The 17,580-nt window shown below is 38.5% G+C and overlaps 1 protein-coding gene across 6 annotated transcripts in view; it reads right to left on the bottom strand.

Moving 5' to 3' along the window:
• MAP2K5 (mitogen-activated protein kinase kinase 5) overlaps window positions 1-17,580 on the bottom strand; it is a 139,940-nt gene that overhangs the window by 103,350 nt on the left and 19,010 nt on the right. For all 6 annotated transcript variants that reach the window (XM_075506420.1, XM_075506421.1, XM_075506423.1 and 3 more), the window contains exons 5-8: window positions 15,125-15,165; window positions 14,323-14,390; window positions 11,519-11,567; window positions 6,389-6,453 (exon numbers count right to left, since the gene is read on the bottom strand). In XM_075506420.1, coding sequence (XP_075362535.1) covers window positions 6,389-6,453; window positions 11,519-11,567; window positions 14,323-14,390; window positions 15,125-15,165 — 223 coding nt within the window. The remainder of the gene's footprint in view (window positions 1-6,388; window positions 6,454-11,518; window positions 11,568-14,322; window positions 14,391-15,124; window positions 15,166-17,580) is intronic.

The raw sequence follows: 17,580 nt of genomic DNA, 5'->3' as shown, positions 1-17,580 counted from the left end.
ACAGTAGAACCCTCTGTAAATAACTCCTCTTTTAACCATCAGCTAAATGAACACTTCAGTACTGCAGTACAAAGTCTTCTGCAAAATTACTTTAACTAACAAGCAGAAATTTATCAGCTTCAGCCAAAATCAATGCTGAAATCAATTTGAACACTGGTTGTGTCTAAAGGGGCTCATTGGCAATTTAGGGAAATTACACCATGTAAATGCCTGTGCTTTAATTGAACAGTTTCATCAACTAGGCTGTGATTGCTGTCCATTCATTTATTTACTTTCACTGCAGCTACCATTCTGCAAAGGAATGGTTTTTGTCAGACTTGAAGGGGGTACTTTATCTTCATATGAGGCAGGCAAGTGATAGCCGGGGTCAAAAGAAACAAGTGAACAGCAATCACTGGTCAGTCTTGTTTAAACTGCAATGATAATATGCAGAAATTTGGTGGGGTATTTCTAACTTAGTCCAGCTATTATTGTTCCAATGCTTTTCAGTGTGACTAAAAATAAAACAAAACAAGAGAAACAAAAGTGAATGTAGTCTGGGAAAGGAAATAAAGGAAAATGCAACACAAGAATGCAGGGAGGTGGGATTTTCAGACTTCACATAGCCACAGATTTGTCTTAACGCCAAACAAAACATCGAACCTGCCTGTACTTCCTTTTTTTCAGTGCTGCATCAAGCACCAGGCTGGGACAAGCAACGTGTATAGAACACAGTGAGAACCTCCCCTGGAAAGTACAACACAAATGAAGCCGTGTGGGTCGGCTGGCAGTGCTCCGGGCTGGGAACCTCCAGAGAGGGGCTCGGTTCCTGCTTCTGTCGCTGCTTTGCTGCCTTGGGAAAACCATTTCCCCCTCTGTCTCCGTTCACCCTCTGCCACGTGCAGAGGATGACACTAGCCTCCTTTGCAAGAGGGCCACAACAATCTGTGAATGAAAGTATTTTAAAGAGGGGCAAATTATCCTTATTGGATTGCGTATTCATACAGAAAAACAGAAACGAATGAAGAGGAGTGCAACAGCTTTGCTTAGATTTAGACTGGCTTCCTGCAACGTTTGAGGTGCACGATAGTTACCGCTTTTGAAGAACAAACTGGGACTGTAGAGACCCTCTTGAGGGAGCTCCTTCGTGACAGCACCAGTGTCCTGCATTAGAAGCCATGGGACAAGCCACAGGGAGCACACCTTGCTGAGCCAAGGCTCCTCAAGGCAATGATAAACTCTGGCTATTCCATCCCCATTCCAGCAAAGGGAGCTAAATTATCTGCACTTCCCTTAGTCTCAAACACAGCTAAATCTCCTCCAGCTTCCTCACTCCAGAACTGACAACGCTCTTCCCTGCTAATGTTAGAGGATCTGCAATACACTCGCAAGGCACAGTTTGCAGGCTGTCTTGCAAGAGATAGCAACTTCCCAGCTGTCTTGCCATGCGCTATGTTTAATGTGCTAATGGGGCACCCCAAGGTTGGTTGAGATAGAGAATAAAGAAACGGGCATATGCTGGAATGTACAACTCAACCGAACAGCAAAATTGCTCAAGTAAATTGCTCAAACAAATTAAGCTTCCGCATTTTCCCTAGCTATACAGTTCTTCTGGGCGGTACATCATCAACAGCCACTTCTCTCCCAATTACTCAACTTAAAGTGAAGCCGTCTGGTTTTAACAGCATTTTGCTAAGATGATAACCGATTCTCCCTTTTCTTCCTGCTCTCCCAGATACTAGGTAACTTCACAAATTAATTAAGGCATCGTTGAGACTTTATGTTTCTTTCAGTATACAGAGCGTTATAGCTTGCTGCTGCTGAAGACTCTCTAACAGAATCCAAAGATTTACAAACCATACATAACACACATTTTAAAAGAATCCCAGGCACACAAAAGGCTATACCATCCCCTGGAGTTCCTTGAACATCCATCTCACTTCTCATTAGCTACAACTGCAAAACAAAAACCAGAAAACATGCAATAAGAGAAAAATATTTTTTTTTGCTTGTATGTAAAGGAAGAAAATAGCGATACTTTAGATATGCCATGGGAGAAACACTTCACAGAGTAATTATTTGCCAGAGATAAATACCTCTACTTTGTAATACTGCGGTTAAAAATATACACAACTAAGGATTTTAGGTCTAAATAATTTAATGTAGCTACTCCTAAGACTGGCTGGCAGAACGTATACATCACATTACAAACCAAAACGTTAACCTTCTTCCACCAAAGAAAAAAGGAACAATCTTATCAAAACAGTCTCTCAGAGCTCTGCAGCCAATGATGGAGCTAAAAGATGCAGCACAGAAGCACAGACTTTAAATGTCTTTTGGACCTCCCAGTGAATGATTTTTTCCAAAAAAGCAGTTTAAGTAAATACAATAGATGCAGTGGTATATAAATGTTTTCTTCTGCTGTGAAGCAGGCCGAACTGTACATTCTCCATCCTACCAGCTTCCATCAAATAGTTGATAAAACATTAGAAAGTCTGTTGCAGAGCTGGAAGGTTGTCCATGTACCAGCGTAACAGTCTTAGGGCCCTCTTGTCAGGAAAGCTGCAAATCTCCACAAAATAATGGCAGCTGAGAGTTTCCAAAAATTCATAGAATTGGACTTATAATACTCCACGGAAAGTGGAAATCCCAGTTAGTGATGTAAACTACCTACAAGAACTGGCAAGCAGAAGAGAAAGACACTAGGGTGCTTTCGGGCTTTGTTACAGCAGATTTCATCACCTCTTTGACAATCTTTACTCCAGGCAGGGTACACGCTGCCCACTATGCGCCAGAGGCACAATTCTTGCTTTCTGATTGTTTGTATATTCAAAGATACTTTTTGAATATACAGTTTGGGATTATTTATATGTTCTCACATTTTTGAAAAGACAAACAATCAGAAAGCAAGAATAATTAACTGGTTTTGCCGTACCTAACTCTATAATTGTTATCATACCTTAACTAAGAAAATAGTGTATGAAAAGGTAGGGGGAAAATAGGAAGTCAAACAACTATAAAATCCCTTCTTTTTAGAACAGGAAAAACATTTAGATTCAGCAAGTTCTCACTAGAAATATTGCTATAAAGTATTGATTTTTTACCAGACTCAATTGACTGAAAAGTTGTTTGTATAGCAATATTGGCCAAGCCAATATACTGGAACAATTTTGCTACACACAGTAATCAAGTGTATTTCTAAAGTATAATTATACTGTCATAAAAATAAAGCTAAGATACATCTTCTCCAAGCAATAAAACAGTTGCAGCTGTAAAGAACCCAAATAAATGAAATACATTTTCTAACTAAACATAGCGTCTTCCAAAGAGAACAAAACCACCTCCCCTCTCCCCCCTTAAGCCAAGGTTAGCATGAAAAGTGATCAATACTTCAATCTCAATAAACTATTTCAATAGTAGTTAATTCACGTGGAAAGAGAGGCTGAAAATTTTTGCTCAGCGACCTGCGACACGCTATCTTGTTTGCTAAATGCTGATAATATATCATTGCCATAATGGATATGACTTAGTATAAAGAGCTAGAAAGAAAGAAAAAACAGATACCACACAGACACGCTCGTTCTTTAGATTCAGATCAATACGAGACACAGCCTCTTCTGAAACAAACCGACAGCATGGAATGCTGGAAGAGGAAAACAGCCAAACATTTGCAATTAATTTTATTTGACAAATGTTCATTGATTTACTGGAATAAAATATAAGTGGGCTTCTATCCATGACCAGTGCGATCTAGCTACCTGTAAGTATTCCATTTTGCAACTTCTTATTGGCTTGCGTAGGACAGATGCTCCTTTGGCGAGGGAGAACAGGCTCCCCTTTACGAAGGGGTGATTGTTCCAAGGTAGGAAGTCCTGCGTGCTTTGTCCAAAGCACATCACCACGGCGTGGTAACTGCCAGCTCCCTGCAACAACGGCTGCAACCAGCAGCTCTCCAGGGATGAAAGAGGGAATTGGTACAACTCTTCAATCCAAGACGCCAAGAAACAAATTCAGGAAGATCTGAGAGGAACACATAGCTTAGAAGCCAGTTTTGGGAGAAAACCGCATCTCATCTTTATATTCTGCTGTTGTTTGCATTGCAAAGGAAGCCAACCTTCAGGAATGTGTAAAACGTCCACACGTAAAAACGGTGCACGTTCCCTGGAGCAGTGCAGAATGACACTTGCACTGGAGAAAATACTGTGAAGTCACTGCAACCGCTAATTTAAAATATGAACGTAATAAAAAGGAAAAAGAAAGGTAGAAGTATTTCCCGATACAGAAGAGGGCTCATGTTTCTACAGGTAAAATTTTTTACTTTCCCAAATTGCAGGCAAATGCAACACACAACCACTTAACGAAGCAGATCACACCATCAGCCCACACAATGCAGCAAATCAACATAGAAGCGCCAGAAGTATTATGCATTCCCTCCTGTGCCATTATCCTCTGTGCCTTGAGTGTTCACATCTCTGTTCCTTCATCACTCCTGCAGACTCTTACTAAAGCAGCAGTCATCACAAGAGAAAAACATTTTTGTAAAAATATTAAACAAAAAGCAGGCACGTAACTATACTACCCTTCAGAAATACCAAAAGAAGTCAAAAGGTGCAAGTTTGGCTTTACATAGCATTTTATCCAAATTGCTCACATGAATTTTATGAAATGTGAAATACTTACTATGCATGTGGCAATATTATAGAAGAATGAGCATCTAAAAGCACTGGCTCATTGTACGGACCACGCACACACAGCAGACGTGGAATAGAGCTGTTCCTTGCGAGAAGGGCAGATGTAAGTTGACAGACATTAAGTTCAGCAGATCCTCAGTGCAAAAAGATTAGCAAAGCACACATTCGCTTGCCTTGGTTTACATCCCTTACACTTTGGCCGTTGGCCACTATAAGACACAGGATGAAGGGGAGAGACTTTTGGTACGACCTGGTATGGCCTTCTCAGGCAGTTCGTGATTTTGCATTGCTAGCTCCTTATTTCAGCTACTTCTCTAAAGAAAATGACCCCAAATTGGGTAACAATGACACATGCAGGTTCCCTCACTTTGTGGGATATTCCTTTTCCCTAACTGTGCCTCAAGTGCCTTCCACAGGGATCAGAGCCCTCCTTTGCAACGCTTCTCCCACCTACATCCGCTCCCGGAGCCTCCATCAGTACACGGGGAAGGGAAGCAACCTTCTCTAAATCAGAAAACACCACGAAGTCGCTGACTGAGCTGTGAAGTTCAACACTCTCTCTTCTGAAATCTTTCTTATTACAAAGTAAGGAGAGAACACTGTTTCTGCAAGTTTCTTCGTCTAGGAATATCTTTCTACAAGAGAACGTCAATGAGATTTCTGAACTACAGTCAATCTACAAGCCTAACCTGATTTCTGAAGAGTCCATTCAAAGACTAGATTTGTCCCTTTAAGGTTTTGGAAGTCCATTTTCATTAAACCTTCTGCAAGGAGACTGAAGCTAGTCGTTTTGCAATGTTGGCAGCCAATTAGAAACTAAACTAAATGCACCGTAGCTTTTAAAACATTTTTAAAAAAATTGTTAATATAAAAGTTAAAATGTCTAAGGTATAAACAAAACCATAATGGGATGCTGGGTTACTGTATATGGTAAATAGCTCTCTGGAGGAAACCTTTATTACTCCCTCAGGGCTTTCTTACAAAGTATGGATTTCTTAATTCCTAGTGGAATATTTTTCATACACCACTGCAGACTATTAAGTACCAGATATTACATTATGTAGTTTAAACTTTGCACTATGCATGAGAAAGACTTTCCTGTCGAGAAAACTATATCTCTGCTATTATAATCTTTACAATATTAAAATTAATACTGGCTGCAGGGTATAAGCTTCACTACCAAAATTTGGGGGAGTTTATCATTTAATATATTCATCAGCCTGTGTGCGAAGCTGCTCGCAAGGGAGGGAAGTCACTGCAACGGTGAAAGGGATATTTACTAATTTTGAATTGCTAGAGAAAGGCAGAGCAATGGTGTCATCGCATCCCACTGGCGTCATTCTCAGCACTGGGCTAGCAAAGGGCGTGGTGAGCCAGCAAGAATAATGGCATTGCAAATACTGAAGGCAATTCATTATGCTTCAGGACATTTCAAGTTCCACTTGTGAACCATTAACTTGTTACCCAGGAGGGATTCAAAGCTAAGTATTAAAAAGATAATAAAAATGCACCAGCCCTCACGGCACTCAAAAGCAGATACCTTGTAAATATGTAAAGAGAATTTTTAAAAAGTTTATATTAAGAATTTCTTTTATAATCTTTTCTGCATAGCAGCAATGGCCCACCTATATCTCACTACAAATATGAAGGGGGGAGGGAGGGGGGAGAGCACTGTTACGTTTTATTTTCAAAAATTTTAAGTGAAATTCAACACTCACTTGTAGACTGTGCCTCCATTGCCATGGCCGAGGATGTCTCGATACCGTATGTCTTGTTCATTCATCTCCACAAGAAAGAAAGAAAAACAAAAGAGATGTCATGCTGTGGATGGAAATGTCAAGGAAAAGCAACTCTAGGCCATAAACAACAAGCAGTCTGGGTCATTTCAAGTTCAGCTGCAAGAACGAGAAGATCAATACAACATTTGCTGTCCAATTTATAAAAGACGATACCAAGGGACAAAGTGATGGAAAGTTTAATGACAATTTGTTTGCCTGGGTCATTTCATTAAAGTTTGATAAAAGGTGTCAAAATGGAATGATATAATATAGCTCAAGAGGGTCAGGTCACAGATACTGATAGGAAAAGGGTCTCCAGCACAGCACATAACCAAAGCCAAAGTTGGAGGTGAATGGAAACAATCCAACAGAAAACTGTCATCTTAAGTATGGCTAGAAAAGTTTATGATTTATTCTGGAATCAGCATAATTGATACTAATTGAGTGACAGTTCTGTCAGTAGGATTCCTTCATAGTGCTTAATTTATATACCTTTTAACTAAAGCAAATATTCTGAAAAAAATAGTCTTGGATTGCTATACAAGAAAAATAATTTTCTTTGAAATGCACAACTAATTGCTTGCCTCAATTTTTCTGCTCACTGGGACAACTCTCCAGATATGATGATATCCTCAGATATTTGAGCAGAAGCCCGATACAAGCACTGTACATTGCAAATGGTGGAATTTGGGATCTTTCCGATATGGATTTTATAAAACCTTATTATACATCACTTTGCTGGATGAGCAATTCAAATGTAACACTACACTTTGACCTTCTCCTGTACAAATACAATTATACTGATCTTCCAGCTAAACCACCTATTAAAAAAAAAAAAAAAATCACTACAGACATTTTTGGAATGCACATGCATACTTGAAACTAAATATTTTAAGGAGAGTAAGTTCTGGGCTGCATGCATTTGCTATTCCAAAAAGATCTCCTCCATTGCCTGATCATTGTAAGTAATAAATTTTGAAAGATATTTTCCTAGGAATTTGTTACCAAATCATTAGCTTGTTTCTATTAACTATTTATATTTGATGGGATATGAAGTTAAACATTTTACGTGAATTGGCATGGCTGCTTAAAGACTTTCTGTCATTTTTGTGTGTTAAAAGGCATCAAAAAACCCCTAATGATATGTCTGGTCTGCTATCACTGCTGTGATTAGAGATCATGTAAGCACATCTGAGATAGCTTCAAATTAGCTGTTTCAAGTACCACGAGCACCAAGGCGAGAGCCACGCAGACCTCGCCATAAGCTAACTATCTGTATTTATCCAACTTCTGAAATGGCTTTTAAAATTCAGTGGGGACATGTGCCCTTCAGTTACTAAGCCATGTTTAAGCATCCCCTTTCACACAACGTCAGTGAAGATAAGAGGAACTTTGCCCCTGGCTTCAACTGGAGCAAGTAAGTGATGGTAACAAGCTGAAATGCCCTAAAGAGTCAATATTCAGCATGTCTTACCGACAGAAAATGGAATACTTAATTGATTTAAAATAGTATGTTTTAAGGACAGAAATTATGAACTCCAAAATTTGCATTCTTTCCTTTCACTACCTGAATAAAAAGCTTGCCTGTTTCTCACAGGAAATACTCTTCCTCTATGCATTTCTTCCAGTGAGGTCAAAATCTCCGAGTTCTGAGAAAATTCCAAATACCTCAAAGCAGAAGTTGACTCTACATTATTACCTGTTGGTAAGTTAAACCTGGGCCAGGTGTCTTAAGAGGGTATGAAATGGCCCATTCAAGTATCAAGGTTTATGATGAAAATGAAAATTTATTTTATTCCTGAAAGCTATATTGCTTATCGCATCAATCAGAAAATGCAAATAAAGGGGGGGGGGGGGGGGGGGAGACACCTCATAAGGAACAATAATTCATGAACAGGTTTTAAAATGTGTAAAGAATCTATACTGGATCCCTTGCTCTAAACATAATTTCTCTCAGACTGCAGTACTCATTAATTTAAAGCACATACTGTGTTGTTTAAGGAGTGCCGCTCTCCTAAGCTGGAGGACTTTAATTCTCCAGTCTTTGAGGTAACAACAAACATCTCTTTCCTATATTCCCAGGAACGTTCTTATAAACAAAACTCTTAAGAGAAATCAAACGAATCCACAAAGCTATGAACATACTTGTATCTTTGCTTCTTGGGGCGAAAAAAGAAGAATTTTTTTGTAGTTACACAAGTTATAAGCAACAAATTGAGCAGAACCAGAGACATAAAGCGTATTCTCTTTTCTCCTGCTTTTTGCTAACTGGTAAAAGGAGGGTATTTTCTTCGCACCATTCCCCAAAAGGCAGCGGCAGGAGCAGTGCCGTACTGCGATGCTGCACCACTCGCGCCCGCTGCCAGCCCAGCACCATCGCTTGTCTCTAGGCACAAAGAGCAACCAGAAACCCTGGGGTGAAATAGGAAGACTGGGGTGGAGCAAGGATCTGCCAGCAACCGATAGAGAGATAAAGTGTGATTTACTGGCTCAAATAAAGATGCCAAAAACATGTGGTGATTTATTTATTTTACTGGGAAAACTGGATGCTCAATCATAAAATGATAACATAATAACAATGAACTCGACAGTATGGACTGGAATATTAAACCTGCAAACCCAAGTTTGATTGGATGCCAATATTAACAGAATTAATGAAAAAGCAAAACAGACTTCAATTACGGATCAGCAAACAAAACATCCCTTGCTTATACCTGCTGTTTTTGAAAGAAATCAGTGTCTATCTCTTGTAAATCATTAAAAACAAAATGCTCAATTAATCCTTATTTTATATGTAAAGGCCTGACAGAGGCGAAGTCCTATAGCCATACCTTTGCTTTACAAATCGAAGCAATAATGGTTTCAGAAAGCAGTCACACTCTATGAGCAGACAATTGAAGAGATTTAGTAAATCCCACTTTATAGAGCAGAGACTAATCGGAAAACACAAGCCAGTCAAATGTTTCTTATGAACTGTTGACACTATATCAATGCTGAATCAATTGGTGGCATTTACTCTGAGTGACAGAAAAGAAATAAATATTTATATCGCATCACCTATATCAATGAACCTAGGCAGAAAGCTATTTCTAACCTGTCAATATTTGATTATCTTGAAGAATCATGTCCCCTTCTTTTAATGATTAATATGAATTCCTTATTAAAGCTAAATGGAAACTACTAGAGGAATATCATTATGAATGCCTGAAAGCACAAACTGCCAAAAAATAATAAAAAATAACAACCCAACCCATATTTAAGTAATGATAAGTGTGACTTAATCCCCCAAAAGGAGGAAAAGTTAAAGTTACAACTAGAAACCTATTTCCAGTTACGGATCTCTGACCAAATTTTGCAGAACACAATGCAGCATAACAAAAAGCATTTTCTCTCAACAGAAAGCAGTATAACTCCTATCAGAGCAGTGTGACTAAAAGGTAGTATTAAAACTTATTTTTTTATTTTCTTTTTTTTTTTTAATGGGTTTAAGTAACATTTTTTAAACTCATAATAAGAGTTGCGGTTCCTTCACATCTTTCTAAAATTCTACTAGCAGGAAAGAAATCTGTAACAATCTATTGCGGGGCACACAACATACTCATTTCTATTACTTAGAACAAACAAAATGCCAAATAAAGCTTATGGACTCCATCATAAAAAGATGGCTTTTACTCATGTACAGTAATTCTGGAGTAATTATCAACTCCATTTTAAAAGTTCAGAAGCATGTTGCTGGTACTCACATGATTTTAAGTTATCTGGAGAAAAAGATTGTTTAGCTACAATTTTAAAACATTAACAAATCAACCTGGTAGGAATCTGTGAATATTAAACTACGTCTGCAAGTAAGGAATGCCGACAAGCTTAAAAACACATTTCCAAGCTGTATTCAAAGGATTCAGTGCCAAATAGGCAAGGCTGCAACACCGGGCTGTTCGACTCACATTTTAGAGGGGCACTCTCATCTATTAGACCACAATGTTACAGGTGATACTGAAGGACAAGCATGAAGACCTGCCTTTATCTTCTTGACATGCTCAACTACAACTACTTGATTCATGAAATGCCAATGAGGCTTGGAGAGGTCATTGTGTGAAGGCACTGAATACGCATCTGAGATAATTAAGATTTCAGCCTTCGAAACATGGAGGGGAAGTGAACAGCAGTTAAGAAAATCAATAAGAGTCTTTTATTTGCAGTGACACAGATGTCTCAGTCAATAGAGCCTAATAGGCAAGCTTGATCGCAATGGACAGGTGCCTGCCTCCAAGGCTATCAAAGGGCTTTCACTATGACAAACATTAAAACATATTTATGTTGCTGCTGAAGAATCCGGGATTCTTTTAAGGTAGTTTAATTTAACAGTGTATATTTAATGTCATTACACTACTGCAAGCCTGCCCAGACATTCAGCTCAAAATGGGTAAGAAATGATTGCTCCGTTTGTCCAGGACGTCCACTTGTCCATCAGTTGTTACATTAAACCTTTCACTTCTGGGTACCAGGATCTGAATGCCTGGAGCAGGAAGAGAAAGTAACAAGACAGCTTTCTACAACTTTGGGGGTTTTTTGTTTTAGTTTGGTGGTTTTTGTCTTTTTTTTTTTTTTTTTTTTTTTTTTTAGAAGCTACAACATAAGGTGATTCCAAATATTACAGAGCAGTTCCTTGCAAGAACCTGCTAAATATTTAAGTATTTACTGCCCTAAAAAATACGAAGGTCATTCTAACTGAGCAGTTGACTTAGTTATTCAGAATTGATTAACTTTCTTCCCTGAAATTGTGGCAGCGGCGCAACATGTGTGAGGTACTTCAATCTAGCTGGAGCTAAATCTGATTAGCACATTTTGAGAAATGGGAAGCAAATTGCTATGCCAATCAAAGTAAATCAGGACACATAACTCATTCATATCATGAAGGTTTTCATGGTCCCTCCAGTTCTGTATTAAAAGAACACATTACAACTAACTGAGCAGTAAGCATCTCTCCACCTATTTGTGGTATGCCACTCACTGCAGTATTAGGCAGTAACGAGACGTGCGTGTAGCCAAGACTCAATTCAGTGCACCTACCTGGCCATTTGCAAGTATTTTCTTCAGCTCTGCAGAAGACTTTTTTAAGCTGAAAAAAATAAGAGGCAATTAATTTTAACGACTGTGCCATTTCACTCTAGAAAAAGAAGTGAAACCATAAGAAACAACAAGCCGTCGGGTTAAGTTCATGGTTACATATTCTGAATAGATTTAACTTTAGCAATGCTGACTGATGTTCAGTAGAGCTACACCTCAAACTGCAGACAGCAGAAATGAAGAAGCGATGAGCATTTAAGAAAAATCAATATATTTTTCACCTTTACAAACTAGCTTTTTTAGATACCTGACTATACTACCCTTTGAGATACAACCTATTGTTTGTCAGTTCAAAGAAGAAAAAGAAAAAAAAAAAAAAAGATACGCTCACACACCAGGTGTTTCAAAAAACAACAAGAAAATAAGGTTCACATCTAGTTTTCAGGTGCCTTATCTTGTTTTAAAACCCCTTAAGGCATTATCCCTCAATAATTTCTACCCATCTGCAGCAGAAGGGTGAGGCATTGATGATGCCTCACAACCTCAGCTGACCGCAGATTGGAGCGTGGTCAGGAGGTGAGTACAGCTCCTGATTTAGGCAGCTCAGGGACATGCCTAAACTGAGGGGGGTGAGTCCAGATTGCCACGTGCATCCATTCCAGGTCAACTTGCTGCTGCAGTCCCTGTGCTTCTTCAGGAGAAACTACTCCTGTGTCAGTAGTCTTACATTAGGCAAAATGGCCCATCTTATTTTTTTTCTAGGAAGAGAACTTTAACAAACCACAACGATCAGCTTGGTGTGTTTTGTAGGTAAAACTATTAATGGCTTCAAACTACTTCCACCCACTCGCAAAATACTGCTTCACCTCCTTTCCTGACAAACTCTGTTCCTTGTACGTTCGACACAACAAGCTGCCTGGGTAGAAGTATGTCTGCAAAACTTAATCTCAAAGAGACATTCTGCTCTTATTACTGAAGTTAAAAAAAAAAAAAGTACAAAATAATATATTCTTGAAAGGCATGTGCACGTGTCTTGATCACAGATCATTATTAACAAGAACAGTGAAAACACAGATTTCATATTTGGTGGCTTTGTTCTTTAATAGGCCTCTTGTTCCCACGGCTACTTTAAAGAAAAATTAAGTTTTCCAAGGAAACATAAGCTGATCTTGTCATCTTTCATGACTAACAATTTGTGAACATGAAACAAAGAGAGACTTTCAATTACTTCAAAAACAAAACTCATAGTGCAGAAGGTTTCGGAAAAGGAATGGCAATTAACCACCAAATAAGGTGACAAGAATCTTCTAGAAGCTTCATTTTCAATGCACTTTAAGAACAAGCTCAAAGTACAGGAAGTACTGAAAGCCAAAGCACAACAGCAACAGAAAGCAGCTTTATTTAGTTCAGTGGGATTGGAAGGAGGACGGCAGTTCATAAAGACATTCGGATTTATTTTCTTTAAAGAGTCTTGGACAGGATCTTCACCATTGCAATACACAGCAAAATCTTCCCTAAGGGATGGGGGCAAACTTGGCCAGCCGAGATTGACGCAGGGTATTAGCTTTAGTTTTTTATCTCTACAATTAGCAAAGCCACTAAAGGGAGCATCAGAACTGGTTTTAGTGGTACTTGAATGGGGCTGCCCACCGTAGCACAGCTCCAGCACTGCTGCCAACCACGGGAGGTGGCATCCTCCTCGTCAGCGGGTAACCACGTCACGTCACTCCCACCACGCAAAGACAAGGTTGGTGGGACAGTCCCACCATTGCAGCACTGCGCAGCGTCTGCCAGAACGGGTACCCCCACTTCACCAACTGAACATGCTTAATGCAATATGATTGTGTCTTTGATCATGTTCATCTCTGTCAGTCTTTTTTTTTTTTTTTTTTTTTTTTTTCTCTCCAAAATGCTCTTGGAGAGAAAAGGGAGCAGCATGCTGATGCACGGATAAATGTAATATTATACGCTTATTAGAATAATAGAATAATTTAGGTTGAAAGGGACCTCCAGAGATTTCTATTCCCATGTTTCAAATACGCTCTTATGCGAAGAGGATGGAGCCAGACTTTTCTTATTTCCTTTTAAGTATACACAAGGTTTTTTGTGGTGTTTTTTTGTTTGTTTGTTTTAACATCAGTATTGAGTACAACACCTTCCTGAAACAGTTCACGTAAAAAAAGGGAGTTTATGCTCCACTATTTAAAAACAGGTCTCTCAGAAAAAAAGAGAAAGAGTTCTTTTGCATTTTAAGATCTTAATATGGGTTTTGAAATTAGGACTGGAATCTAAAAAGAAAGACAAGGGAGATGGCCTCCAAAACTTTGCTGAAACTGTATGAAACAGGGCACCAGATTTTTCAAAAATCTTACCCCCACAATAATAAACCTACTGAACTGGGTATCAAATTTCAAAATCAAAGAATCCTGGAATGAGATAAGCAACGAAGACCTGAACATACAGACCTTGCCATAGACAGTGATTATTAGATCAACTAAAACAAGTTAGCTCACCCATAAACAGTATTTCAATGCTTTATAAAGGACAAAGCCGTCTGAAATACCCAGCAAAGACTTATTTGTTTCGGCAGAAAATAATTCTCCTGAAGAACCAGCAGTACAAGTCTAACAAGATCCATGAATCAAGGTAATTTCGTCTTCCCCACTTCCCTCCTGCGTGCCCAGTAGTCATATTGAAAAAGTTATTCAACATCAAGCTTATCGTTGGTAACTACCGCACACAAGGTTCCATTTTGTTTTAATAAAAGAAAACAAAACAAAACATATGCTCCCGTTCTTGACTCTTACCTATTGCTTGGAAGGGAATCCGAGACTGCCGAACTGCTATTATTAGCAGACCCTGCTCGCGTATTTACCTGCAGGCAGGGAAAGAATCTTTATCAGTCGTTTGTGTTCAGAGGACACTATTCTAATTAACCTGTAATTTGCCATGAATTTCTCATTTCACTATGAAGGTTAATTAGCTTGTTGCTAGGCATGCCGATGGTTGAGGTCTCGCCTGTATGTAGGTTAGCAGGCTATATAATTCACGGACTACAATATATTACCTTTACATCTTAAATGCTTAGTTAAATAATACAGAAAAAGAGATGATATGTCCACCATTTATTCTCATTTTAAAAACTAAACAATCATTTAGTATCTTTGTAGTCTTCTGCATTTCAAAATGGGTATGACTACAGAAGCAATAAGCATACCTGAATGAATCAAACAACCTAAAAGAATTTCATTGCAGTGCCTTCCACACTTAGATAAATTACTGAAATCAAATTAACATGGTGGGGTTTTTTAAACTCTTTGAAGTAGTAGCATACATTAGTTGATAAACTGAATATTAAAATTTAGGAACCTTATTAACAGAGGTTAAAAACAAAGAGAAAGGCAATTCCATTTTTAATAAAACTGCATATACAGATATCGCAGCCAACACCCAGCAGATGAATCCTTCTCCCCCCCACACACAAAAATTTAAAAAAAAAATCTGCTTGTCAGAGCTCAAGAAAGTGCAGTTTTATTTGACATTTCAATAAGTGGAACACAGCATTACAAATCCATCTAACTTTACTGAAACAATTATTGAAATTCGTACCTTCAGGCCATGTATGTTCCGTTTCCCAGGAGGCTTGCAGGCTGAAACAGTAATTGACTAAATTGTAGAACACATCAGGGCCATTTACAAATTTGCTCAAAATGAATCTTTTAAAAAGAAATGAGGGTGACACCAAAATTAGCAGAGAGAAATGATTGAAAAGTGCCTCACAAGACCCAGAGTGGGAATTACGAACCAGGATTTTTAACTTGCAGGAGTGAGCATTTATAAATGCTAAGAGCTTTCTGACACCATGTAATATAAATTCTAATTTCTGCTTAAAACACATCAAAATCAAGAGAACTGTTGGCTTAAATTATCAGATTCTTTTTGTAATTCAAATTAAAATCAATATCTTATGTCACTATATTTTCACATGCTGTATTTTTTCTGGCATTTAACAGAAATATTTGCAAGATGTATTTTAAAGGAATCAGCTGCCACACATCATGAATTAGTCATATTGTCAAATGCAGACAGTTTGTTTTAAATCCGGAAAAAACATGTCAGGGGCAACAGCAGTGAGTCTCAAGAAACCAAATGCTGGATAAATGCAGTACAAAATGCCACATTTTGGACACAGATGTACAAACGTGGCATCTTATTATGATGTCTGGGTTTACAGAGGGACACGCTGCTTGAGGAGAAAGTATTTTCCTAAAGTCTCTCGAACTATATATTGCCTTGTTCTTCCATTCGGTAGATGTGCTTTTGTCAAATGTTAAAGCCACAAAGGCTTCTAGCTACATGTTACAGACAGTTCCCATTTTAAAACTACAGTGCCCTACAAATTGTATGTTAAAGGGCCTGTCACTTTTGATTGATTGTCTGAGGAGGGATGAATTTGATTTTTCTCTTTCTCTGATGCACATGCATTTCACTTCAATTTTTGACAGCAGGAAACAGAACTATTTATTAGTCAGAAGGACACAGATGATAGTTATTAAACACATCAGTTAGGGCCAGGCCATGTGCCTTTAAATGACAATAGAATGTGCATCTTAAAGAAGAAAAATATTATGATACTGTGGGCATAAAAAAAAAAAAAAAACAAACCAGAAAACAATAAACTATTCTAAAATACATATAAGCATATTAGATTTTTTTTTCCAATAGATTAAAAGCAACATTCTGAACAGATATTAGAAGAATAATATTTTTAATGATATATATTTAAATGGTATATTCACCTTGCATTCCATAGATGGACTATATCTATAACATAGACAGGATATATATGTATATATATATAGTGTGTGTACGCACACACGCTCTTGCTTACGTACATGCACACAGAGGTTTATTTTCGGTATAAAAAAAGAACTCTGGCTTTTACTACCTAGACAGCAACAATGCATTTTTTTTTTAAAAAATGGACAAAATACCATTTTTTCCCCTTAAAGACCTTTAAATTATCAAATGAATACAGCACAGCCAAGGTACCACAGGGAGATGGACATTTACTACTGGCAGGCTTCATGGAAGACACGAGTTTTCAGAAGCTGAGTAGAGACAGGAACTGGGAGGCTTCCTCAGAAATAAGAGAGGCAGAAAGGGAAAAGGACTCACAGGAAGACTGGGCTTGCAAAAGAAGCTCTTAAAAAAGGGAGAACCTTAAGTTACAGGCAGAAAAGCTGCACGTTGCTGATGGGGCTTTAAACTGCAGTACGTAGAGAGACACAGGCAAAAGGGCATGAAAGAAAAGTGCTTCTGCTAACAAAATTTGGGATGTTCACTAGGGAGGCAGGACTAGAACTTTAAATGCCAGAAGACAGAAAAAAATGCAGGAAAGTGCATTTTGTTCGATATTGCAGAAAAGCAGCAGCAGAACTTGGAGGCAGTCTGGGTATGAAGGGAGCACAAGGTAGCTTTAAAGCTGTAAGCTAGAAAGAATAGATGTTTTAAGAAGGTGATTTGGAAAGATGAAACAGCAACTCAGCTCTGAAGGAATTCAGAGTAAGGGGCAAGGCACCTACGGGGAAATACCAGCAGACACGTGCATAGTTGAGCCACTGGTGAAAATGTGGAGATAATACATGGGGATCATATCCTCAGCAGCGTGGAGATGAATTCTGAATCTGTACAGTGAAAGAAGATTATCCTTGGATGTAAAGGAAATAGAAAAAGGAGAAAGCAGCAGGAGCAGGAATCTACTTGGCTGGTTCTTCAGGAATGACCCAAAAGGAGACTCTAAAAGAAGGTTAAGCCTGATCTGTAACCTCAAAATGTCCCTTTAAACACTCAGCCATGACAGCTACTGAGCACCTCCTGCCACAACTTCCTCAAACTGTTTGCTTAAGGGGAAATATATCTAATTGCCTTGTATTTCCAAGAAGGGTTTCCCGCCTATTCGGATCATCCACTATATCAGTTTCTCCAAGCCACATGAAAGCCTGGCATTTTATTTCCTGCAAGTGGTGGTCAGTGTTTTTAGACAGAGTGTACGTCAGTAATTA

This window comes from Mycteria americana, chromosome 6, assembly GCF_035582795.1.
Source record: "Mycteria americana isolate JAX WOST 10 ecotype Jacksonville Zoo and Gardens chromosome 6, USCA_MyAme_1.0, whole genome shotgun sequence".
Classification (NCBI taxonomy): Eukaryota; Metazoa; Chordata; class Aves; order Ciconiiformes; family Ciconiidae; genus Mycteria; species Mycteria americana.
This window is presented reverse-complemented; position numbering and strand designations above follow the sequence as displayed.